A 26,124-nucleotide genomic window follows, 5' to 3' on the forward strand; every position below is an offset into this window, starting at 1 on the left:
GTGGGGACCACCTATGGGCACGCAAGTAGTCGTCGTGTGTGTGGGGTGTATGCATATGTGTGTGCGCCCCCCTCCCCTCTCCCCGTTTCTTGTCACGCGTCTCGCTCTCCTCGTCGGCGCCACATCTTCACTCGTTCTTGTCACCCCCTTCCCCTCCTCCTCCCTCACCTCCTCTCTCTGTCTCCGTGCTCCTTAGCTGTGCTCCGCGTTCCAGGGACGCCCCCCTCTCCCCAGCCACCGACCACCACCGCTACCGCCGCGTAGTTAACAAACATCTTCTCTGGTCTTTGCGACACAGCCGGCCCTCTCTCCGGCTCCTGCTTCCGCGCCGCGTGTGTGCGTGCGCTTACCGCGAGCGCACCGTGCTCTTTCACCCGGCCTTGTGTTTTTGTTGCCTACGACGGCTCCCCTTACCCGGCTGTCTTGGCTCTTCTCGCACCGCCGCGCTCTCTCCTCCCTTCTCGCCCTCTGCATCTCTGTTAGCAATGATGTCCGTCGCCAACGCCGCGTACCTCCCGCTCATCGGCAGCTGTTTGACAGCAGGAGAGCAGACGGCGCTGCAGTGCTCGCTCCCACTCCTCTCGCAGCGCTACCGCGGTACGCCGATGCAGCTGTGGGGTAAGGTCACTGGGATCAAGGCAAATTACTGGGTTGCGCAGGCTTTCCCGAACGGCGAGTTCGCGCCGGCTGTCAGCTTCTACAGCATCGATGGTGGAAGCACGTGGACGATGCTCTCGGAGCTGACGGAGGAGCAAGCGGCCCTGTGCGAGGCCCTCCGCGGCCCCTACCAAGGGGTACCAAGCTACGAATATATGATGCGTCAAGATCTCCCGGCCGAGACAGACGAGGCCGCCGTGACCATGCCGACGCCGGACGACATTCTGAAGAAGGCCGAGGATGACATCGCTGCCGCCCGCGCTGCTAGCGACGCCAACAGCGACGCCGACGAATCCGAAGGCGATGACGAGGAGCAGGACGACGAGGAAGAGGAGGACGAGGAGGACGCCGGTGCCGTGCTGGCACCGCGCAAGCGTATGGCGAAGTTCCGCATCCTTAGCGTCACGGAGGCGATGCGTTTAGCCCACTTTGTGCAGCTGCACGACGCGGACTGTCGCCTGACGGTGCGCGGCATGTACGTCCTGCAAGACGGCGCGGCTGTCGGTGCGCGCAACAGCACTTTTGGCGGCCAGCCTCTACACAACGCGAAGAAGCCGTCGTGCTACGTAAAGATGGCGCGTGCGGGGACGGAGGAGCGGAACCGCATCCTGTATGGCCTCACGTACAACCCGCACACGGACTACTTGATGCCCATCACGGACGATGCCCCTGCGGGTGTGTGGTCGGTCAAGTACAACGCAACGGCGAACGTCGTGAGCGTGCGCAACCTTTTCTACGAAGGCTCACTCTTCTGGTACCGTCCGGGTACGCTGGAGTGCGGCCAGGTCTACTGCGGCCCCGGCGAGCGGAACTTCGACCTGTGCTTCATGCTGTAGCCGACTATTGGTGGGGCGTGGCGCGAAGGCGCTCGCAGGCAGCGTCGGAGATGGCGAGAGGGGCGACGGACGCCGGTTCGGTGAGAGCCACACCCCACTGCAGGGCAAGGTGTGGCCCTTGACCGGCGCACGCGACGCAAAGGATAGGAGGGCGCGGTGGGACAGCACGGAGTGCCCGCTAAAGTGTGCGCCTCAGCGCTTGAAGAGTTCGTTTCCAGGCAAGGCTGTCGCTCTGTTCATGAGGGACATCGTCCCGGATGCGTAGCGTAGTGAGCAACATATTACTTTCCATACACCTACCTCGTCTTGTCTCGTCTCTCTGACCTTTCTCCGTCTCCGCCGCGCCCTCGGGAGTGGTGCTTGTCTGGGTGTGCGCGTCTGCGCTCCCGCGCCCTCCCTCTCCACACCCTATCTTCGTATTCCTTTCGCACTGCAGGTTTGGGCAAGCTTTACATGCGCGCATCTTGCTCTGTCGCCGTTCTGTGGCTTGAGGAGAACGGGTATTGTTGGGCGCGGTGCGGGTGCGCTTGCTTGCGAGTGTGGTCGACTCGTGCTTCGGGTCTGCGAGATGTACATAATATCTGTTCGAGAGGGAAGACAGGAAGCCGAACGGCGCGGCTCGGCACACCACCTTCACCTGCTCACCTTGGCTCTTCCCCCTTCCCCTCCTCCCATCCCGTCGTCACGGCCGTAGCTGCTGCTGCTGAGCTGAACGGCTAGCGGTTTCCCGGTTGGGCGACGTTGCGGTTGTCTGCATGCGTTGCTGAGCACGTGCTTCGCCTCGGGGACTGAGTGTGTGTCTGTGTGTGTGAGCGTGAGTGGCTCCCGGGGTTCGGTGCTTCCTTCTGACCTTTGTTCTTTCATGTACCGATGGGCGTCCGTACTCCGACGCGCTTCATCTCCTCCTCTCCATCGTTGCAGGGTTGCGTTGTAGCGAGCGGTGCTCACACCCCTCCCCCTTGGCGCAGATGACGTCACTGCCCACCATCAGGTGAGGCATCAAGAAGGCCAAAGTCACTGCAGCGCACATATGGGTCGAAGGTGAGTGAAGGCAATCGTGACTGGTCGCTCCTTTCGGAGTCTCTTACACACACACACACACACACACACACACACACACACACACAGAGAGAGCGAGCAAGCGGGATCATGCGTGTGTGTGTGTGTGTGGACACGTCAACGTTTACCCCATCTCTCTTCTCGACATGGATGCCCGAAAACGTGCGCATCGGTGCACGCCAGTGGGGGTGGGGTGGGGGAGGGGGACAATGGCTGCTCCGAAGTCACAACCACGGCGGCCTCCCTTTTCATTCCAAGGGGGAGGGTGTACTCATGCACGATTGGTGCCCGCTGCTTCGTTTTATGGGGGAGGGGGAAGGGCCCTCCACCTACGAACGTACTTCCTGCGCCTCCGCCCGCTCTGCCTCCCTCACACACAATCCCCATCTCTCTCTCTCACCGCCTCTCGCACACACAGTGGCAGTCGGCTTTTCACCCCCGACCCCCCAAACTGCGCTCCTCTCCTTGACTGCACACACGCACACACGACAGCATTGTTTGCTTGTATGCCGACACGCCCCTCCTCCCTCTTCTTTGTATCTCCGACGATTGCGGTCTTGCACTCCTGTCCAACCCGATTGCCTCGACACACAGAGGCCAGACTGCCACAGAGCCTCTCCCCGCATCCCCTTTCTCGTATCATCGCCCCTCTGCTACCCTCAGCGCATCTTCCCACCACGCTGAACTCCCCTCCCTTCTCTCATCGACACTGCGTGCTCGGCGCGCGTGCTCGACTAAACGGGCAGTGAGGAGTGGAGGCGACGGAGGCGGGGAGACGGCTGTCTTTCGTCGCTGCCCAATCCCGGCTTCTCTGTCGCTCAGGCACCGCAGCGCACCACTGGTTCCGAAGAGATAGCAAGGAAGGGGCACTGCAGCACACTGCGTGCGTGGGTCTGGTGGCGGCTTGGGAACCAGCTCTGAGAACCTCACAGGCACGTCATCGAGTCATCGTTATCGGACGCCTCCTGGCCCCCTTGCACACACTGCTGCCCTCTGCGTACGCGCGGATACGTGGCCGCGTCAAGCTGTTGAGCTCCGCTTCACACGTTGCGTGCGCTTCTTCGTGTAGTTTTCTGCTTTGGCCGCACCCCGCCCTTGTCCGGTCTCTCTGGCCTCCGCCCGCTCTACCACGCCGCCCAATGTCCTCTTCGCGTTCGTGGTCGTCATCAGATGGCGACGACAACGACCACGCGGCCTCGTGGTGGAGCGATGGCAGCGACGCGGCGAATTCGGTGACAGACGAGGCGAACGCCAACGTTGCGACGCCTTGCCATCGCAGCGAGGAGGACAGACCGGCGGTGGACGGCGTTGCCGACCGCGTGTGGGGCACCGGGCGACTGGAGCCGAGGGAGCGCATTCATCGGTACATCGACCAATGCATTCCTCCAGCGCTCATGTCCCATCAGCGGTCCGCGGACGGGCCTCTGCTCGTCCAGCTGTGTGCGGAACTGGAGGCATTCGGCACGCCAAAGGCGTGGGCGAATCACGTGCCCGCTACGGTGTTTGACGAGTACGCGGCGACAGTCGAAGAGGACGCGAGGGGCATCGAGGCAACTCACCCCGCCAGCGCCGCCCTGGAGCTGGGGCCGCGAGCTGACTTGTTCGAAGCGGCCTTGTACTCATGCGAGGACGTGGCGTACCCCTCGCACCCGTCGTTGGCGGAGCTGCGCCGCGCTGCGGAGTGTGGCAGCGGCGCCACCGTCCCCTGGTCGACGCTGACGCGTCACTTGTCGTACCTGAGTGTGCGACTTCACGGGGTGCTATCTGCGCCACACGGCTGCTGTGGCGCCTACGTGCTTCCGCTACGCCTTCAGGCGGCGGTGGTGCCGCTTCTCTACGCCTGGGCGACGCACTGGCCCCTTATCGAGGCGGATATCGAGTGCTGGCGAGCGGTCGTGCGCTGCTTTTACGTGGCGTGCCGACCACCGAGCCCTGGTAAGGGGTCCTCCGGCGCGAATGCGGCGGCAGCTTGCAGATCAACCTTCACGCTGCCGTGGCAGCCGTTGGCGGCACTGTGCCTGAGCGCTCGAGACAAGCGGAACGCTGAGTTGCCCTCGTGGCGCTCCACACTCACCGCCATCGTCACTTCGTTGCCGTCGCTGTGCCGTCGCGCGTCGCCTCACTTTAGCGCTGCCGCCGTGGACGGCCTCTGGGGCCTCGTGGCCGGCCAACTCGCGCCGACGGAGGACGGCGTTGCTGCGCTGTCCCTGTTTGTGCGACTCGTGCCGTACCGCCACCTCTGCCAGCTGCAAACGGATGTGGTCGTAACGCATGGCGCAATCGAGAACGAGGTCACCACCTCGACAAGGGAGAACGACCGCGGGTCTCACAGACAGCAGGAGGGCGAGCTCGCATCCACCACGGCGGCGGCCGCGCCGCCGCAGCTGACGGCACGCGCAAAGCAAATCCTGCGCTTCTTGCTGGTGGAGACGGCAACGTGGCAACCGCCAGGTTGTCCCTCGCCTGCGGTGGCACCGAGCGGCGCCAGAGGGAAGAAGTCGAAAGCGTCGCCGCAGGACTTTTACCTCACATGGGAGAAGGCCGTCATGACCTTCGCCGGGTCGCTTGCACGCGCGCATCCCGGAGTCGCTGGCATGGACGCATTTGCGGAGCCTCTCTTCACCGCGTGGCTGCAGGCGCTACAGCTGCCGGCAGGGAGCGGCGCCGGACTTCCAGGCGCTTCCGCGACATCGGCGGCCGCCGTGTCGCATCTCATGCGTAAGGGAGGTCATGAGGCCAACTCGCCAAGGGGCTCGAACACTGCGCGTGGTGGGACAGACGCGAGCTCGCGCGCAAGCAGCCGGACAGCGGCGCGGTACGTGCGCCTGCTGAACGGCTTCCCGGACACCGGCGACTCACCGCTTTGGCGCCATTTGGAGCGGTGGCTCCACGCCACGAGCGTGCTGGTGCGTCCTGGCATGCCGTGCACGAAAGGCAGTGCAGCTGATCGCGTGTGCCACTGCTACAGCTCACTGGCGCGCGAGGCAGTTCGTCGCTGCGCTCTCAGTGAGAAGAGGGCAGCACCTAAGCTCCAGGCGTCACGCGGCGCGGCAGTCGTAGAGGGGCCTGACGCGCAAGCCAGCGCACCTCCCGACGATGCTGCTGCTGAATCGACGGCGGCGCAGGCAGCGCGCCGCTGGAGCCCTGCCACGGTGGAGCGGTTTGTCTCTCTGCTTCTTCCGCATGCCGTGGCGGCGTTTCAGGCACGGGCGCGGCAGGCGCAGCCGCTGTTGTGGGCGCTGCTGCGGCTGTCGCCCGCCACGGTGCTGCCAGACTTTCTGAATTGTGTGCGAACAGGCCTACGCAGCCCCACGGAGGTGGCGGCGCAGCGTGCTGTCTCAACCCGGCTTCTCACCGGCGCCGTGCCCACCATCCTGGCAGATGCAGAGGCCGCGTCGCCGCTGTCGTCCAACACGAGCAGCGCTACTCTGCTTGCTTTCCTGCGGGAGACGCTGCCGTCAATGCTCGCGTTCGTGAATCCGAGCGACGTGGTGAGTGCGCTGCCTGTCCTCTCGCTCGTGGCGGTCGCGACGAGCTACGCCGGAGCGGAGGAGGTGTTCGGCACCGTCGACGAGGTGGACGCCTTTGCGAAAGCCTACGTGGCGCGGGTGCTTCCGCTCTTCGCTGCCAACGCCGACGTGAGCGACGGCCACTTTCCAAACGCCGAGGTGATGGTTCGTGCGTTCCTGCGGACTCTGCCGTCGACGGCTCTCTCGATGGTGACGCGCGAGGTGTTGCGAGAGGCGCAAAGCCGTGATCACGGTGCTCGCATGGCCGAGCTGGTGCGCATGGTTGCTGCCTGCGCGCCGGCTGAGGCATGGGATTGGGCACAGAAGCACTGGCTCCGAGTGCTGCTTGATCCGTCTGCGCGAGATGCCGAGGTGGAGTGGGCGGCACCGCTGCTAGCGGCCTGCGTCGCCGACCTGGGCGACCGCTCGCTCGCACGCGCGCACGCCGTATCGATCTGGCGCGGCGTGCAACTGCAGCTCCGCATCCTGACTAGCAAGAAGCGTCGTACCGCTGGCGCCCAAGTCATGGATGCGCTCATGACATCGCTGATGCGGCCGCGGGAATGTGCCGAGACCCATCTTCGCATCTCAAGCGGCAAGCAGCTTCGACTGCAGCAGCTGCAGGCGGTGGCGGCGGCCCCGGGCTGTACTCGTGTACCGGGTGCTGCTACTGAACTGCCGTTGCCGAGGATCGGCACGGCAACGGAGGCGCGGGTGTACGTAGAGTGGCCGGGTGCAGAGGATGTGCAGGTGGCGGTGGATCTCTTCAACGCGTCCCTCGAAGACTGCGTGCACTTGATTGAGGAGGTGAGTAGTGGCGCCGTCCTCAATACCGCCGCAGCAGGGGCGACAGTGGCTGTTTCAAGCGATGGTGACATTTCGCTTTACGCGCAGTTCTTCGCGGTTGCCTCCACCGCCACCGCAGCACCGAGCGGCGGCGCTGATGCTGTCTTGTGCGAGAGTGCCGCCGCTGTGACGCGGTACAGCGTCCTGGAAGGGACGCTGCACTGGATTCAGCGACTCCTCTGTGCATGTGAGTGGGTGTTTATTGAGCCGACGCCGACCGCGACGGCAGCGGACCCACAGCAGACGCGCGGCGTGCCGTGGTGGGACGTGAATCCGCACGTGCCGTGGCGCCCCACCGGCGCCCCGTTGCTCCCAGCGTCGTGCAGGCCAGCGTACACGCGGGCGGAGGTTTTTGAAGTGCTTCGCAGGTGCGTGTGTCTTCCCATGCTGCGTCAGCACGTCGTCGTCCCCTTGCGTCAGTGCGGCGTGGAGTTGAAGGAGTGGTTTGGCGCGTCTTCCGGCGAGGAGGCGTCCACGTCGGCTGACGACAGCCAAGCTGACGTGATGGAGCTGCTGCGGCTGCTCCAGTGGCTGTCGTCTTCCATTGTGCGGCTGCCGCAGCAGCGGTGGCGACCGGCCGCGTCGCTCTCGCACTACCTGCGCCGCATCATAGGGAGGCAGTGCCCATGGGTGCGTCGACGTCTACCGCTGGGGTGCTGGGCCGACCGCTCGCTGCAGCTGCAGGTAGAGGCGGTGGCGCACGGGCATCTACCAGTGACGCAGAAGACGTTCTCGGACGTTGTGTCCATTGCGCAGAGCCTGTGTCTGTCGCCGCGGCGGTCCGTGTGGGGTGGTGCGATGCGGCTGCTCGTGCACGTGCGCCTCTTCGGCGCCCTCGACAGCGCCTCGCTTGCGATGTTCGAGGGCCGGGTGCGCGCCGTGGCGGCCGACATCGTTTCCCAGTGGCGGGCAGGGGTGGCGTCTGCAGCGTCGGACGCCGCCGTGGCGAAGGCGGCACTGCGTCCACAGGAGCAGCTGCGGCTGCTACCTGCGACCACCACAGCAGCGGTCGAAAGCCCCGGTTACGGCAACGGTAGAGCTGGCCAGCCACTTGTCCTCAGCACTCCGGCGGTCATCGGAGTCGCACCCTCCGCGACGCTGCGGCTGCACACGCTGCAGGGTGCAATGGAAGGGGTGCAGACGCTCCTGATGTCACTGGCCCTCAACCGCGAGTTCTTCGAGGCGCCAACCACGTGCATGAAATCGCTGCGCTTCCTGGTCCGCTTCCCGGAAGAGCTGCGCTCCGTCACCGCCGGGCTGCTGCTGCCTCAGTTCACGGAGCGCGTGCGCTCGGCCAAAACGCTTCTCATCACCGGCGCTGCCCGCTCTCCCGCCTTCACGGAGGAGTTGGTGCAGCTTGCCTACGAGCTTGCTGCCACGTACCCCGCGCGCGCCGTGCTACTTGTGGCGTACGCCCATCTCGTCTACTGGCCGTCTCCGTGTCGCTGGGTCTCTCTGCGCGCCGTACGTTACCTAGCGCGCCTGTCCCTATCTTCTCACGTCGTCCTGCGGTGCGTGGCAGCTGACCTCTTACAGGCTGTGTCGGTGCCGGTCACCGTGCGTGAACCGACGTGGACGGTGTGTGCGGTTCCCGGTGCCCTTGCGGTGCCCGCGTCCTTCCTACTGCCACCAGACGCAGCGAAGGAGCTGCTGAGTGAGATGGAGCAGCGAGCGCATGAGGCTGCCGTGGCAGCGGTGCAGGACTGCGTGCAACGGCTGACGGAGGCATGCCCGTTGATGCCCTACTACGTTGGCACGAAGGGCCTCGTGCTTCCGCTGAGTTACCTCACGGTGCCCAGGTGCGCAGCGTCCGCGCTGGGCCTGCATCCGGTGCAGCCAGGCGCCGAAGCGACGTCTAGTCACTGCACCGCGATCACCGGCGCCGCCTTTGTGGACGCCATCACGTACATGCAGCCGTCCGGCGCTGCCGCGTACCGTCGCCAGTGGCTCGCGACGTTGCTGGGCGGCATGAATGGCGGTGGTGGCGGCGTCACGGTCGTGGATGCGGATGAGGAGGAGAGCTGCCGAGCAGCAGACGCAACCGCGCGACAGCTGAGTCCGCATTCGTGGGTGCTGCGGCTGCTAGCACTGCCAGTCGAGTGTTCGCAAGTGCATCATGACCGCCAGGTCGCGTCTCCAACCACGGTCGTAAAGCTGCTCGCCTCGCTGTCGCAGGAGCCGGCGGTGAATGATGCATCGTTGCCGTTCTCTTCTGCTGCCTCGCTGTTGCTCGAGTGGGGTGATGATGCACTGCGGGCGTGGCGACGCCGTCGTGGTAAAACCAACCAGCCCCGCGGCGGGGAAAAGCAACGCACATGCGCTGCGGACATAAACGATTGTGACGGCCCTTCCGTGTCGCTCTCCGAGCGTGGTGTGGCAGAGACGCCGCCTACTCACCTCACCGGTGGCGAGGGAGACGCACAAGGGCATGCTGGCGAGCATGACGGTAAGGAGGGCACCAGAGAAGTGGAAGAGGATGAGATGTACCGCCTCTTCCGCTCTCTCGCGATTGTGTCCTCGGCCGTGCTGCGACTGACTGCCCCACTGCGGCCGGCTGCAGCGCCGAGCTCGGCTCACAAGGGTCCCACAGATGCGGAGCTGCGAACGCGGGCAGTGCACTTCTTCTCAGACGTTGTCGCGTGCGTCTGCAGCCATGCGGCCGTGCCGCACCGCGTCGCGCAGCGGGTCATGTTTGTGGCTTTCACGACGCTGGGAGAGTCGCTGGCGTCAGAGGAGTTGTGGATGGTGGTCTATGCCTTGGTAGGTCAACTGGGAAGTACGGCCCACGCGGAGACCGCGACCACCGCCGCTGATGACGCCTGCAACGGCGGCAGTGATACGTGGTCACAGCGACGGCAGCGCCTCTTGTCCTTCATTGGTGCCCTCTTTTGCGGCGTGCCGCCAGCGGTCATCGGTGCCAACCTCCCCAGGCTGGTCGCCCTCGTCGAAGCGCAAGCGCAGGTTTTCAGCTTCTCTTCGGCGGACCAGGTGCGGCAGATGGCGGCGATGGCTGTGGCGCAGCTGATCGGTTTCACGGCTCTGCAGAGCAGCCTTCGAGTTGAGTTTAACGACTGTCGCACCGCCGCTGATGCGCTGATGGTCTCGCTCATGCAGCGTGCCAACACCACCGTGTTCCATGGACGGCTTCCGCTTGTGTGTCTCGGGGTCGAAAGCGAGGACAGCCTGTCGAAGGCCTTGCCAGCGACTCGCGTTGCCACCGCCATCAGCAGCGGTGAGGCACCTGACTCTGTCGGTGCTGGATCGCCGACTTCCCAAGACGCTGCGCTGCTTACCTTCACCGCTCTGTGCCTTCAACAATCCCCGGCGGACATGCTGGAGGCACACGCACGCGACATGGTGCTGCTGCTCTGCTGCTGTCTTGACCTGTCCTTCACGGAGGTGCAGCGGCTGCACGAGGCGGTGGAGGCGGCTCTCGCCTCTCTGGTGGCTCTTCCGATGTCCAAGGCTCGTGTCCATGAGTTGATCGAGCAGCTCTGCAGTGTCTGTACCGGCTCCGTCTCGTATGGCACCTCACGACGGGCGAAGGTGGCGTGCACGCGTGCACTGCGTCGGCTCATCTTTCCGAACCTGCACCGCATCGGCAGGTTTGCCGTCATGGAGCAGGTTGCTGCCGCGAGCCTTGCTGCATTGGCACATCGTGACGCCGGCATCCGTTCCGAGGGTAGCCACCTGTTGGCCGTGCTTACCAAGGTTGCGGCCGAAGCGCAGACACGCGTGCTAGTGCAGCGGCTGATTCAGGAGCTGCGTCAGCTGCCTCGTGAAACCGCCGCTGCCGCGTCTGCGGTGTCAGAGCACCAGCGGGAGGATGGCCCCCCCCGCAGTGGTGCAGGCACAGTATCTGTGGGCCGTCGCGTGGTCCTCGTGCAAGCGCTCGGCGCGGTGGTGCTGGCCGACCCAGGTGAACCGTCCTCTTACGTACCAAAGGTGATGGTGCAGCTCGCGGGCTGCGCGCGGGAGGGCAACACCGAGTGCGGCCGTGTGGCGAAGCGCGTCTTCGAGGAATGGTGGCATGCGCACCGCGAGGGGTGGGAGCACGTGTACAAATCGCGCTTTACTCCCGTGGAGGTGGATGCGATGTCCGACCTTCTCCTCGCACCACGGTACTACGCATAGATGAAGTCTGCAGAGGTGTGTGTGTGTGTGTGTGTGTGTGTGAGGAAGAGGAGAGGGGGGTGGGGGTGGGGGCGGATGAGGAGCGGCGCGGCGGCCTTAGCTGCAGCAACCACGAGGAAAGTGTTGCATACCCCCATCCCTCTCTCGTCAATGCCGGCCTTCCGCTCCATCTCTCGCTGGCAGGCTTGTCTCTGCTCTCTCTCTCTCTCGACTTGTAGCACAACGGGTTTATATATATATATGTGCGTGTCTGTGTGGGCTGACGCTCGGGGACATGTTGGGCGCTCGTGCCTTCTCTTTAAGGGCCCCTCCGCCATACGACATACCCTTCTTCGCCCCTTCCCCATTCCTCTGGTAGAGCTTGCGTGCTTCGATTCCAGTCTCCCCTCCCTCTTGAGCCGCTTCGGCGATTCGCAGGTGCGGGAGAGCGACACAAGGAGCACCGAGAGACGCGTGCACGCGAGTCGTGCGCAGCGGCACGGTTCCACGCGCTCCTTCTGCGTCCCTTACGTTCTCGCACCGGCCACCATTCCTCCCTCCTCCCCTTTTCCACCCACCCTCGCTGATTTCACTGGCTATGCACGGTGGATCCTGTACCTTCACAATCATCTCGCTCAAACCTCCGCGTTATCGGCGCCGCGTAGATCAGCTTCACCTACCCACCCAACGGCAGCTCTCTCTCTCTCTGTCTCTCTCTCCGTATTCCCAGAAGGAGCGCTGGGCGGAAACTTCCCCACCGGTTTTGCTGACTCCCTTCGCCACGCGCACACACGTACACGTCTGTTGCGTTTGCCAGCTCGTCGTCTTCGCACCGTGCGCACCGACTCTGTGGCACCGCGACGACCGATCCGATTGAACCGATCAGGCCGCCAGTGGACTTGTGCACGTGTGTCGGCACACACCCACGCACGCACTTCATACGTACACATCCACACACGCGCCGGGAGCCTCCGTGGTGGTTGTAGGAGGAGGAGGGGGTCGCCGTCACACTCGTGATCCCTTGCCCTTCCACCGACTTTTATACAGGAAGTAAACGAAACAGAAACAAAGGGCTCCCCTGCTCCCCCGTGCCCCCCTCCCTCCGTCTCTTCATCAGTCTCCAATTTTCTTGTGTCGAAGAAGATTGCCGGGCGAGCCTGTGCTTCCGCGATCACGTGTGGGGCGGCCGGTTTTGGCGCCACCGCCGCTGCTGCCGTTGTCTCCTCCCCTTTCCGCGTTGTTGTTTTCTTTGTGTGTGTGTGCGTGGAGGGGTATCGGCCGCCGTTGTGGCACGCCCCCCCCCCCCCCCCCCGCGCGCCGCCTCCTTCTTCCTCCTCTTCATCTCCTGCGCCTTGTATGTTCTTGTGTATCATCTCCTTCCCCTCCCCTCGCCTCCTCACGTTCTTGTCTCCTCCCTCTCGTGTACGCCCACTTTGCCACCGACCACACCCGCCTCGCCCCGTCCACTCTCTTTCTCTGCATGCCATTTAGGTGTGCGTGTGTGTGGTGTGTGTCTGTCTGAGGCGCCCCGCGCCTCCACGGCTTACTCTTCGATCTCTTCTCATCTTTTATTGTCTTTCCCTTCTGCTCGTTCCCTCGCCCCCCTTTTTGTTTGTGTGACGCGGTCCGTCGCCGCTGTCCATTGTGTCTCTCGTCCTTACCTGTGCGGTGAGCAGGTACCCCTCCGTTTCCCCTCCCTCCCCCTTCCTCTCCTTCTCTCTGCGTGCGTGGGCTCGTGCGCCTGCTGGGGTTTCGCTCTCCTCATCGTCCTTACTTTTTCATTTCGCGTCTCGCCTGGTCTTCTCTCCTCCCCTTTCGATTACGTTGTTGTTTGACTTCCCTGTGTGGTGTTCCTATATTTCGTTTTTGGGGATCGAGTCAACACCGTCTACGCTGTTGTTGTCGTGGTCGTGGTGATGCTGGCTGTCCTTCCTTACCCCCCTTCCCTTCCCTTCCCTTCCCTTCGCTCCACGCCTTGACACGCTCACAGACACGCAGACACACCGCAACCCTTTATTCTGTAGATGTATGTACTGATACCCTGCCGCCGCCCCCCCCCCTTCCCTCCTCTCCTGTATTGCTGTGCATACCTCACCCCTTTTCCTATAGCAAGCTGTCATCTATATCAATCTCTCCCCCTCTCTTTCTTCGTCATTCCCCTCGTGTGCTTCTCGCCCTTTTCATTGTCTGCGTGTCTCGCGCTCCGCGCGTGGCTCCAGCATCATCTTCACGTCCACACTATTCTCCTGTCGGGGTTTTCTCCGTTTTCTCTGCCGTTCGTGCGTGTGTGAGCGCACGTGCCTCCCCTTCCGCTTAGTGTGAACGTGTGTACTTGGCAAGCACGGCAACGTTGAAGATGCGTGCGCGGTGATGGCAGACCACCACGACACAAATTTTTCCTTTTTCCCTTGGCGTGTTCTCCCACGGGGGCAGATCGCCACGCGAGCGAGCGTGGCACACACACACACACACACACAGACACACACACAGACACACACACACACACACACACACACACACAGACACACACACACAGACACGTGTCAGTGCAAGAGGTCCCCTGGCTCAGTGCCGGTGCGCTTCTCGCCTTTTGGTTTCTTGCTTTTTCGGCAGTGCATCCATTGTGCTCTATACACTTATCCTCTCGCTTGCTTCTCGTGTGCCGGTCCGGCATTGCCGCACCGGCGAGGATCGCAGCAGCAGGCTAGAACGCAGCTAGGAAACGCATGGCTTACGTCATCATGAGCTCTTCCGCTTCTCCGCTTGCCTCCTCAGCCCTCGCTGTGGGCCGGTCCTCGCCCAATGACCGACCGCTGCTGCCCTCTCCATTCACCGTTGCTGCCCCCGCGGAGTATGCTGGCGCGCTCGCGAGGGCGGCGGCACCCTGTAACTCACTGTCCCTGAAGTCATCGTCGCAGTTGCTCTTTACACAGCAACCCGAGCGGCCACTGCGAGCAAGACCGCCCACGCCGCCGTCGGTGGCGCAGGACCCCCGCGCGGGCGGCGCTGCCGTCGCGGATGAGCGAACACAGCGAACAGAGCTGCTGGCGCTGATCGCGCGGCTCAGCAGGTCGCTTATGCCCGCCACAGAGCGGCTTATTCGACTCCGCAGCGCTCTCAGGGCTCTACAGGAGCAGCTCGTCGTCACCGTTCCACCCGCCGCTGTCGGCACCGCAACGGGTGGCGCCTCCGCCGGTGCGTCCATCTCCTCCGTGAGCATGTCGGACACAAGTGTGTCTCCGCGCCTGTGCGTGGCGGGGACGTCGTACACCGATATGGAAGAGGTGCTCTATTTTCTCGCCCACCGCGATCCACCGTTGCAGCGGTGCGGAACCTGCTCTGGAGCGGCTGGAGGCGCGAGTGGCGGCCGTCCTCCTGCCTTCAGCAGCGGCAACGGACCTGGCGGCCGTCCTCCCACGCCGTGCACCGGGATGCTCGTCTCCCCGCACGCAGCACCGTCTAGCAGCGTGCCGCGGAGGTGGTCGCGGCTCGAGTTGGGTGCTGGTGGCGCAGGGACGAACGCCATGGCCTCGAGCACCACCACCGGTGCCTCCGCCAGTGGACTGTGGCAGACCAGCGCCATCGGCTTCGGCGACGCCTCCTGCCCATCATCGCCGTTGGCGCCATCTTTTCGATTCCCCTCCACCCCACCCTTGCCGCCGACGCTCATGTCCGGCACACATGCGACGGCGCACGACTCCGGGTCCCTCAGCGGTGCCAGTAACCCCCACAGTCCGATGATGACAGACTCGCCATCGCTTGACCAGCTAGCGCTGTCCACGATGCATGCGCGCGTTGCTGGTGGCGTACACCATGGCAGCATGCGGGTGTCGCGGAACAACACAGCTATTCCACTTCACCCTCTACAGACCACCCCCCCGCTGCCGCTGCCTGCCACGGTGTCCGCGACAGCGACGACGACGACGATCAGCGCCGCAGGCTCTGGCGCAGCCGCCGTGTGCGCTGACGGTGGCAGCGTTGCAGGGCGTCAACTGGCCGCCCCCGCTGCCCACAACCTACATCCGCACCGTACTCTTTCCCCTTACCCGCCACCCTCGAGCGTGGCCGGCGGCAGTCCGCAGGTTGCAACACCGCCACCTCCGTTGCCCGCAGCGCCGGCAAACCACCACGTGCGTCGGGTGCGCTCGACGATATCGCTGGAGCTCCACACGTCTGGCAACTCACCCTCCGGCGCGGTGACGAAGGATGCCGAGGCGCCGAGCTACGACTCGCGGACGCAGCCGCCGTCGCAGATGGTGCCCCGCGACGCCACTTCGCCGGAGGAAGTCGCCAGCGAAGGAGGTGATGGGAGCGTGTCGGCCGGGTCAATGAGCCTCTCCTCCACCATGCCTGACCTTCCCGCTACTCCACTGCCGCCACTGCCCGGGTTCACCACACTGGAGGTGAGTGGTGCTCCATGGCGTACCCCATCGCCGCAACCTGCTACTTCCACGGTGGTCGCGCTACCGTCGCCAACACTTCAGGGCATCGTCGTGCCAGGGGCGGATAACCACACAGCTGGGTCCCCCAATGGCGCCGCTGTCTCGAGCTTCCGGAGCAGAGCGGGAAGCAGGCATGCCTTGTCTGGTGCCTTTCCTTTGTCTGCTGGCGAATCTCCGGCGCTGCCGACGCCCATCATGATCAGCTCACTTCCGCGCACGTCTTCGCAGTGCGCGGAGGCGAGCGAGCAGCTGCATCCCTACCGCCAGTCGCTGCTCGGCAGCTCCCTGCCGCCCGGCACGGCGCGCTTCACCACGCTGCCAACGCCGTTTGTGTCGCGGGCGGGGGCAGGCATGCAGAGCAGCGGAGCCCGCAGCCTTCGCGAGGACTCCGCCGTCCTCTCCCGTGCCTCCTCTTTCACTCCACCAGCGATGCGGTTTGTGCAGCGGGTGCGGCGCCGCATCCTGACACTTAGTCAGATGCAACTGCAGCTTTCCGCCTGGGACCTCTTCCACACAGACCACATCGGTGGCCGCTCCCAGGCGGCACTGCAGGTCACTGCCGCAGCGTCTGGCGTCACAAGCCCAGCCGTCTCACTGACCGCAGCAGCGCAAGGTGGTTGGCGGGCGAAGAATGAACCGGAGAGCCGTGGGAGCAGCAGCGGAAGCAGGTCGAGCAACTCTCGGTCCCAGGAGTACTCACAGCACTTGTGTGGTTCCCACGCGGTGTCGGAAATGCCGCAGCAGGCGCTACCCGGCCCCCACTGGCTGTTGAGCGTGAGCGAGGACGGTTTCTTGCGCTACGAGCCGCTGCCATCCGCTGCGCAGCCGCCGCCGTACATGCAATCCCCGCCGGTGGTCACCACTGCCGATTTTGCCTTCCTCTGTGTACCTTACGAGGCGCTCGCGCGCGGCATAGGGCCAGAGGTGGGCCACCACAGCCATATCAGCACGAGCGGTCCGCTCGGTGTTAGCGCCGGCGGCGTCGGTGTAGTAGCTATCAGTGGTGACGGCGCGGTCGAGGAGGTGGCGGCGGTGTTCGACGTGCTTTTTGGTCTCTTCAGTGGCACCAGGCAGCAGCACTCGCCAGCACACCAGCAGCGACCGCCGCCGCACCGTGGCACGACCGGAGCCAAGTCGAGCCTCCTCACAGTGAACAACGGCGGCGGCGGCGGCGCCACCGTTTCCACCGCACACATACAGTCTGGCAGCTCTCCCGTGCAAGACGGCGAGGATCCGCTGCCGCAGCCGATGGTGTGTGCTGGCCGCGACGACGACGGGCAGCGTACTTGGCGGGACAAGCGACATGCAGAGGCCTGCTCCAACTCCTACCCGCAGGTCGCCGCTAGGCCTATCATCGACAACGCCGGGGGAAAGGGCGGCCATGGCGATGCGATGGCCTCGCGCGAGGTCCACTCCCCCGAGGCTTCATCGCCACGAATGCGAGTCTCCAAGGCACGCACGTCCACGGCTGCCGACTTCCCGTTGTTCATCTCGAAGCGACTGCAACCTGCGGGATGCCTCGACAGCGACATTTCCGTCTTGCCGCATCAGAATCACGTGGTGCCGGGGCTGCCACTCTCCTTGACCGAGGATTGGCTGCTGCCGCTGCGTCAAGCCCTTGTGAATCGCACGATCTTCCTCCTTGTCAAGCCCGGCAGTGAAGAGGCGCCGGCGTCAAGCCCGCGCCGTGCGAACGCGACGAGTAGCGCCGAGGGCTCGGACAGCGCCATGAACGAACGGGTAGTGCAGCGGTTTCTGCGGTTTGCCAAGACGCACTATGGAGTCACGGTGCAGCCGTGGCGCGTCATTACCTTCAGCTACCGCGATGCGACGCGAGCTCGCAACGTGATGCTGGCTGTCTACGGGCAGCGACTTCGTAAGAAGCAACAGCAGCAGCAACACGAGCAGAGCGCTAACTGGCGGCCGGCTTCGGAGACGCTGTCACCGGCGCCGTTGACCCGTGGTGCCGGCGCGGACGATGTGGCGGGCACTGCCTCTCCAGCCGATGGCGCTGATGTGCTCGCTGCATCTACCGCACCGCCCGTCCCCCGCAGCGGCTGCTCCGTCACCCCACTTGAGCCTTCGTGCGTGACACCTGGCTTGCCTGTGATCGCCACCCCTGGCGGGGCACAGACGCCGCGCGGTGCATCCCTCATGTCAACCTCGCGGCTCACACTAACGTCTTTGGTTGGCGGAAGCGAGTGGCGTCGTTGTCGTAATGACGGGGCGAGTCGGCCGCAAGACGACGAGGGTGGCCAGCAGGAGTTTTCCGACCCCTTCTACACCTTGACACAGGAGTTGAGCGTTCAGCCGCTGCCGACGGCGCTGGAGGAGTACAGACCGTTGCTGGAGCGCCACGCTGCGACGCAGATGTCTGCGCAGTCCGGTGCGAGTGCGGTGGCGGCCACGACATCCCCAGCCAGTGGCATCTGCACCCAAGCAAGCTGCGCAGGCGGGACGGGGCCCGCCACTAGTACGATCGGCGAGGGTGTGCAAGCCCTTGTTGACGTCGCCCGCCGGCTTTCAAGTGCGGCGGGCTCCGTCCCCGCCATCGAGGGCCCCGCCACGGGGGACGTGAGTGACGACGGCGTGGACGCTGCAGCGGCGGCGGCGTGCAAGCACGCCCAGGAGGTCGTGTGGCGCGCCAGCGGTGCCGCGGGCGTGAGCAGCGCTCTTCGCCACTTCCAGCACGCTGCGACCGCGCATCGCGTGGGGAGGGCGGCGCTTCCGGTGATGATGTGGTCGTGGCAGCTATGCTCGCTGCTGCCGGTCATTATCAAAGACGCGCAGTCGCGCCGCAATCGACTGCTGCACAACAGTCGTCACTGCCAGCACAAACTGCAGGGGGTGCAGCGAAGCATCACGTTGCACCTGGCTGCCAGCCCGGCCAAGAACGTAGCGGCGCTGGAGGTGCGACTGCAGGCGGGGTTCAACGAAATGGCGCAGCGGTTTTTGCGAGACCTCCGCCGACTGTTCATCTCTACAGCCTCGACAGCGACGACTGCTGCATTCTCGCCCATCTCCCAGGTGTCGTCGCCGTTGTGGCCAGCGACAGGCGCACCAGGGCACGGACAGCGACAGCAGCAGGCGCTGCCCCTCGCGCCGCTGGATGCACTACTCGTGTACGACTCGCCGGGCCTGCGAGAGGCGTACCAGCGCCTCGCTCGGGCGGTGCTTCGATTCCACGCCTTCTACCTCGCAGGGCACTTCGCCTTCGATGCACGAATGCCAAGTCAGCCCTCGCGCACGGGCCACGATGCAGCCCACGAGAGAAAGCTCTCGCAGTCGCCATGGCCCATATCCGTGTACGAGCAGCGCTACGCCGCTCTCCGGGAGGCTGTGTGCCTCTCGCAGCTGCCGCCGCCACCGCCGCCACCGCCGCCCACGCGAGCGGTCACCCCTGCCACCAAAACGCCGACAATTCCTGCTGTTCGACTGACCCCGTCGGGCAGTGCGGCACGGACGCCGGCAAGTACAAAGAGCGAGGCCGAAGAGACGCCGGTGCCGAAGGTGGAACTCCGGTCCAACTCCCGCCGCCGCAGCAGCTCCCGCATCACGAGTGCGGCAGGCTCAGCAGCCTCTCTGGTGGAGGAGCCATCACCGCTGCGATCTGTGAGGCGGAGAGAGCCAGCTGCCGCGCCTCACAGAGAGTCCGTCGAAGGCGGCGGCGGTGGACGACGATCGCAGCGGTCGTTCTTGTCACCGTCGTTTCTCGCTTCCGCTGCACGGGAGGTCGTTGCTGCCGCGGCGTGTCCGAGGGTTGCGTGCACGGAGCTAACAGCTATGAAGAACGGCATGGACTCTGTAAGTGGCGTGCCTGGATGGGAGCGTGGGACACGGGGGATATCTTCAGAGCAAGTGGCAGACGAGGGCGCAGACGGCGACGGCACGCCCCGACTCAGTCTCGAGGAACTGCAGCAGCGGCGCGTCGCCATGGAGCATCAGCTCATTGCGCATGTCTCGCAGATCAACACAGAGATCATCAACTTCCTGCTCGCCACTTGTGTGGCTGCCGTCCCGCACCTGCAGCAGGACTGTATAGGCGCAGAGCTCGCGCGAGTGAAGGACGCGCAGGCGGAGATGGTGTCGAGCTTCACGACGGCGGTGCGCGGACGCAAAGACGCCGCCATCGCGATGTCTCACCTCTACGCCCGGCTCGAGGAGTGGAGCGCAGAAATGTCACACCTCGTGTCGGTTGTGCGGTCGCGGCCATATCTCGAAAAGTTTATCACGGAACTGCGGGCGGCTCTGTGCGAGGATGAGGTGCGCGCCCTCGCAGTCTTTCGCTGCGACAGCGGGGATAGGCCGGACTCGGGCACCGCGGCGTGGCAGATGCCGCAGGTAGATGATACTTCGCCGTCGCCATCCAGTGCAGCAACGAAGGCGCGTCGCGGAATCTATGCGACCGCGGCACGTCTACCTCTGGCAAGTGCTAGAGCAAGCGTCAGCGCTAGCGGTGGCTTGCTGGACAGCACGCTGAAAGGGTCGGCAGAGCAGAACGCCGCCGCACCTAGTCCGAGCGGCACCCCTTGCGCCTGCGCCTCGAAGTCTTTGGCAGCGGAGGTGGGCTACCGGTCTGCCCGGATGCTGCGCTACTACACTCGCCTCGCCTGCAAGCGGCGTGGGTCCAGCGGCAGCGACAAACTCTCCGACACCAGCATGGCTGCCAACGCCCAGCGTAGCGGTGTGTTCGGCGAAATGCTAGCATCCCCGTCGCCTTCCCGGTCGCTGCGCTCCATCCAGGGCGTTAACTCAACGTTGACGTCACCGCACCGCAGCTCACGCGTGAAAGGAGGCGGCGGCAGTGGGCGTGGTGCATTGGGCTTGAGCACTTCGCTGTCCAGCACGTCGGCCGTGTGGAGTCGGGAGGAGGCGTGCGTCCGTGTCGAGGGCGGTGCCCGAGCGCTGCGTGTTTATGACGCCGGTGACGCGAAGACCACGGCGCTCGCCTTTTTTGCCTCTCCGACGCAGCCGGTCGTCTCGGCTGTGGCCGCAGAGGTGCTCGCGATGCTGGAGGTGAGGAAGCGGGAGCCCCTTCGGTCCCCATCGTCCACCTCGGCGGCGCAAGCCGTGGTCGGCGCCGAATCAAGGGGTGCTGCGCGAGACGGCGCTGCATCGTCGGCCACGCCGGCAGCAGCACCTGCGCACCGCTCCGTCGATGCAGATGGCAGCGCGTGGCAGAAGCGGCTGGTACAGTGGCGCTCCGCCATGACGGACGCAGAGAGGCCGGCCGATGATGCCTCTGCGGCGCCACTGCTGTGGATTGTTCTGGACACGTGGGATGAGACGCTGCTCCGCATGCCCTATGGACTGCTGCTGCAGCTGGACACACCCAGCTACGCTGAGTCTCTCAACCACATGAGCGATGAGCTCTTGAACACGCAGGAGAGCTGGAAGCGTAGCTGCGAAGGCTTGCTGGCGAGGATCCAGCGGCAGCTACAGACACTGGAGGGAGATCTCAAGAAGATCAGCGATGACCGTGGTGAGGTGCGCACCGAGTACGTGCGGGAGTTGCGGGCGGTGTTTGATGCGGCTTCCGACCTCATCGCCTCCCGCGATGACGCCACTGCCATGAGCGCCTGTCCGTTTTGTGAGCTGCCAGGCAGCACGAGAGGAGGTATTCGGGCCTGAATGGGGCGAGGGGCGGGTGGGGCCATGCGGGAAGAGGCGTGCTGCACCACACAGTCTCTCGCCTTAACGCCCCTTCTCGCTTGCACCTTTCGGGTACAGTGAACTTGTCTGTGTCTCTTCCTCTCCTCCATCTGCTGATGACGTTTTTCGGAGGGAGGGGCACACCGCAGGGCCCGGTGTGTCCACTCCCTGTCTGGGAGGAAGCCGAGCAGCCCCCATGTCTCTGCCCATGCCGAGCCGCTTGTGTGCGGTAGCAGGGCCAGGCACCGACGACGCAGGGGAGGCCAGAGCGATGTACCGCTGCTTGTGCCCAGCGGTTAGACCCTGGACGGCGTGGCGTCGGAGCGACCTGCGACCGTGAACACACGCCCGTGCCATCCATGCGATAGGCCGAGTACCAGCGCGACTCGGACGCGTCTCACCCTCGGCCTTCACACTGCCTACTGGTGCGGGGAGAGCCTGCGTGCCACACCCCGAGGGTGGGGGGAAGGGAGATGCGCCAGGGGCAGGCGACCTGCGAGGTGTGGGTGGGTGGGTAGCGTGTGAGGCAGGGGGCGTGCTCGGATGGCTGAGTGGGTGCCGTGCTGCAACTCGCGTGTGTGTGTGTGTGTGGCTGCTTCGCCCAACGTGGATAGGGGGGGGGGCTCTGTGCTCGGCCAGGGTGGGGGAGGGTGGCGTTGAGTGAAGCTCGCGTTGCACGGCAGCGAAGTGGGCAAGAGGAAGAAGGGTCGAACTGGCATCTCCTCCTCCTTTTTATTTTCCGTTTTATGTACAGTGGTGTGAGGGCGCTCCACGATCTTGTGAGTGTGTGTGTGTGTGTGTGTGCGTGAGAGGGTGGAAGCGGCCCTCCCCTCAGTGCGGCGTCTTCTTTTTCGTTTCCCTCGTTGTCGATGAGGGGTTTGTGCTGCGCCAAGACGAACTTCATGTGGAAGGATGCCAGAACAACACCGAGAGCCGCTCGAGCGGCCAACAAGAGGACTACGACATCAAGGGCAGTGGTGCACCCGTCAAGAAGTGTGAAACTGCGAAAGAGGGAGAGGCAAGGTGGAGGTGCAGGGCGGGTGCAATGACGAAACTGCACGTGTGCGTGTGGTGACGGTCGCGGCGCACCGCGTGTTCAGCTCTGCAACGGAGACACTCCCCTCCTCCCCCCTAGGCTTGCTATTTCTGTCGTTCGACCCCGCCGCTTCTTGACCGCGGCAAGGGGAGCGAGGAAGGACACACATGCGACGCACGCGCGTGGGGATGGGGTTGTGCGCGTGTGTGGGCACCTCCTTAAACAGCCCTCGCTCTCTTGCACCTACCTACGCCGCCCCACGAGAGCGTGACTGTGCGCCTCTTCTCCACAATGTCACGCTCTTCGGCTTCTTGTGCCCTCACCTTCACGCTTGGTGCCGTGCAATACACCGGCACGTCCTCCTTTCGCCGCGCGCCTCATCAGAGAACACCTCTCTCACTCCCCTTCCCTGAGCTTGGGCATCTGTGAGGCAGTACCAGCCGCGGAGTGTGTTGTCCACGGCGCGGCACCAGCACCAATGGCCTCGGACTTCACCGCGCTGCGCGCGAGCTGCACCGCACTTTTTGATACAGCGATGCCGCCACTCCTGCGTGGCTCCGTCCTGCCCGCGCCCTCGGTCTGCGTCTTCCCTGCCCCTCGGCACGACGTTTTTCCCGTTGTCTCAGGCCTTCGCGCTGACAGTGCTAACGGCGGCGGCGCTGTGGGGCTGAGTGTTGCACCACTGACCACCACGGTCGCGAACCGCAGCGTGGAGGCGGCACTGCTGCGACGGGAGTGGGAGCTGCGCAGCGAGTACTACCGACTGTACGCCGAGGACCAATGGCACATACGCCAGCAGCGGGAGACGAAACGCCGCCAGGACGATGAGGCGGAGCGGCAACGCGTGATGGAGCTGTCTCGGCTGATCGAGGAAGAACGTGCGCGGCGTGTGGCGGAACAGCAGGAGCGCCTTCTCCAGCGGGAGCGAGAGCTCGAGGAGTGGAAGCTGGAGCGGCTGAAGGAGGCTGAGACAGCGCGTCGTCGGCAACAGGAGGAGGACGAGCGGCGCCGCGAGCTGCAGCACGAGCGTGAATTGGCCCGCATCAAGGAGGAAGCGGCCTCGCGCGCAGTCTCGGCTCAGAAAGCAGAGGAAGTGATGGCGGCAGTAGAGCAGTCGTTGCAGAAGATGCAGAGCGCCATGCAAGAACAGCTGCGGGAGGAGGTACGCGGGCTGGAGGCGGCGCACAGGTCTGAGCTCACACGTCGCGAGGAGGAGTGGGTGCATCGCGTGAATGCGATGGAGGTGAGCCGAAGCACGGAGCTGGCCGAGCTGACGCACCAGCTGAAGCTCGACCAGACGCGCGCCACCCGCAGCGAGGAGCAGCTGTGCGAAGCCCGGAACCAGCTTACGAAGCTCCTGCAAGAGGTCGATCAGCTGCGGCTGCAGCTTCAGTCGAGTTGCCCGCGCTCCGAACAGGATCGTAAGGCGGCGCAGCAGCTGGTGGCGACGCATCGCAGCGCCATAGAGCGTCTGCAGCAGATGTACGACGATGACAAGAGGGCACAGCAACACCGCTACGCCGAGGACCGCGACCGCGCCAAGTATGAGCAAGACCGCCGCCTTGAGGAGCTGAAGGACTGCCACGCTGCGGCGATACGCTGCAAGGACAGCGAAATCGACCACCTCATCTCCCGTGTTCGACAGCTAGAGACTGATTTGCATGATGAGAGCGTGAAGCTAGCGCTGCTGCGCACGAACGGGGGACATGCGATCTCCACGGACATCGAGAAGGCTCGCATGGAGGATGAGGTGCGACAGCTACACACAGCCAAGGCGGAGCTGGAGGAGATCAAAAGGCGGCTGGAGCGCAATCTGCGCGAGGCGGAGGCGCGGGTGGAAAGTCAGAGCAGGCAGCTGCGGGAACTGCAGACTGACACGGCGTCGGGCCAGCGCCAACTCATGGCGGAGCGGGAGGAGCTTCGGCGCAACAACACCGACCTCAAGAGCCAGCTCGCGATGGCCCGCGATGGTTACGAGGAGGAGGTGGAGCGCCTGCAGAAAAAACTGAAGAGCGCAGAGGAGGCGGCCGTGAAGCTGAACGTGCCGGATATCGAGCAGAACGCGCGCAACGCGGTGGAGAGGGCTGAGGAGGCTCGCCGCAGCGCCGAGAAGAACCTTGCCGAGGTGACGCGCAAGCTGAAGCTCGCCGAGGAGGAGGCGCAGTCGTCGAGGCGTAGCGCTGAGGCCGCGCGGGGTGATGTGGTTCAGGCACGGAGCCGCATCCAAGAACTACAGGCGAAGCTAGAGGAGCGCTCTGCGCAGGTGCGCACGCTGGAGACGGAGGTGCAGGGTAACGCCAGTTTAGGCTACGAGGCGCGGGAGGCCAAGCGGCGGGTGGAACGGCTGCAGGCCGAGTACGACGCGGAGCGCGAGTCGTGCCGCCGGCAGTACGAGGCCGCCTTAGAAGCGAAGGACCGAGAAGTGCAGCAGTGCCGCGCCGATCTGCTGGAGGTGAACAAGAAGTTGGACGCGCTGCGAGAAGAGAGCGCCAGCTCCAAATTTGACAAGGAGGGCCACCAGCAACGACTAACTTGCCAACTCAGGGAGAGGGAGGAGGAGGTGGCGCAGCTACGCCGGCAGCTCGAGGACAGCCGCCAGTCGCTTGAGCAGTGGAAGGCGACGTACGATGAGCTGCAGCAGCGCAGTGGCACCAGCACGGACGGCTACCAGAAGGCTGTTCGCGAGCGAGAAGAAGAGTTACAGGAGTGCCGTCGCAGACTGCGCCAGCTGCAAGAGGAGAAGGCAGAGCTGGAGCACCGTATGCGTGCCGAGGAAACCGCCCGAATCTCCGCCACTGCGCAGAGCAACGACGCGCAACGAGTACTGCGCGAGCGGGAGGAGCGGATTGAGCGACTGGAGCGCGAGGTGCGGGATTTGCGGGCACAACTGGTGCCGCTGTCGGCCCCGGCCGTGCCTGTCGCGTCACCTCTTCCACTCTCTGGGCCGCCTCCCCCGCCGCCGCCCTCTGCACCGAAAGTTCCGCCCCTGTCCCACGCGGCACTGACGGGTGTGCCCTCGATCACAGCCGGCACGACAGTGGCTTCGTGCGGAGCCGCACCGTCGGTGACGCCGTCCGCGAACGTGTCAGGAGCGCCTGTGGCGCCGGCCGTGCACGGTGCCGATGGCCGCCCGACTAGAGTCCCCCCGGCGCCTGCCAGCGCCTGGGACGGCTCTCACCCGCCGCCGCCGCCTCCATCGATCCCAGCTGCAGAGAAGCCACCGGCCGTGGCCTTGCAGTTGACGCCCTTCCTCGACCACGGCACGACCATGGCCGATGGCGCGACGGAGGGAACCCCGCTGAGCATCCCTGTCCCGGTTTCGCTGTCGCTGTCGTCTTTCCACGTCGGCCGGCGGAGTGGCGAAGGCCCGTCGCTGACGGTCGCCGTGCCCACCCCTGCCGGCGCTCTCTCCCACACCACTTCACCGGCCCAGTATGCCATCTCGCCAACTCCGGTGACCGTAGCTCCGCGCAGCCCACGTGGAGGATCTGCCGCATTGCAGGCGGCGCACGCGCCGTCTGTCCCCACACCGCCGCTTCTCCTACCCGCGCCCGCGACTGCGACCACCAACGTTTCCACCGGCACCTACTCGATCCCCTCCCCCGCGGCACCGCCGCCGCCACCTGTCCCGTCTGTGACCGGGGGCATCCACAGCGGCGGCGTTGGTGGCGCCCCACCGGTGCCAGTGCCGGCGATCTCTTCTTACGCCGCTGTACCGGTGCCTAAGGTCAGTGTCCCGAGTGTCCCGGTACCTGCCCCTTCCAGCACCTCACCATCCCCTTCAGCTGGCGGGTACAGCGCGCCGCCACCACCTCTGCCGATCCCGGTGCCGCTAACAGTGCAGTCCTTGACAAGCACGTCCGTCCCCGCGGCCTCGGGTAGCGTGGACATGGATGGCCGACACGGCCACCGTAGCCATCGTCATCACCACCGCAGTTGAGCGGGGTGGCGCAGGAGGGACAGGGAGTGGCTGC

General features: G+C 64.8%; 4 protein-coding genes across 4 annotated transcripts; all 4 read left to right on the plus strand.

The window, feature by feature from the left end:
* Window positions 1-485: 485 nt before the first annotated feature.
* On the plus strand, window positions 486-1,493 carry LMJF_07_0930 (conserved hypothetical protein; the record flags this gene model as incomplete). The annotated part of the gene is made up of 1 exon (XM_001680952.1): window positions 486-1,493. The coding sequence occupies one exon, from the start codon at window positions 486-488 to the stop codon at window positions 1,491-1,493; it is 1,008 nt and encodes a 335-aa protein (XP_001681004.1).
* Window positions 1,494-3,691: 2,198 nt separating this feature from the next.
* LMJF_07_0940 (conserved hypothetical protein) lies at window positions 3,692-11,041 on the plus strand (the record flags this gene model as incomplete). Its single annotated transcript, XM_001680953.1, has 1 exon — window positions 3,692-11,041. One exon carries the CDS (start codon window positions 3,692-3,694, stop codon window positions 11,039-11,041), a length of 7,350 nt encoding a protein of 2,449 aa, XP_001681005.1.
* A 4,232-nt stretch (window positions 11,042-15,273) lies between these two features.
* On the plus strand, window positions 15,274-21,093 carry LMJF_07_0950 (conserved hypothetical protein; the record flags this gene model as incomplete). The annotated part of the gene is made up of 1 exon (XM_001680954.1): window positions 15,274-21,093. The coding sequence occupies one exon, from the start codon at window positions 15,274-15,276 to the stop codon at window positions 21,091-21,093; it is 5,820 nt and encodes a 1,939-aa protein (XP_001681006.1).
* A 1,592-nt stretch (window positions 21,094-22,685) lies between these two features.
* Window positions 22,686-26,090, plus strand: LMJF_07_0960 (conserved hypothetical protein; the record flags this gene model as incomplete). The annotated part of the gene is made up of 1 exon (XM_001680955.1): window positions 22,686-26,090. The coding sequence occupies one exon, from the start codon at window positions 22,686-22,688 to the stop codon at window positions 26,088-26,090; it is 3,405 nt and encodes a 1,134-aa protein (XP_001681007.1).
* Window positions 26,091-26,124: the final 34 nt, after the last annotated feature.

The sequence above is a fragment of the Leishmania major genome, chromosome 7 (genome assembly GCF_000002725.2).
Source record: "Leishmania major strain Friedlin complete genome, chromosome 7".
Lineage (NCBI taxonomy): Eukaryota > Euglenozoa > Kinetoplastea > Trypanosomatida > Trypanosomatidae > Leishmania > Leishmania major.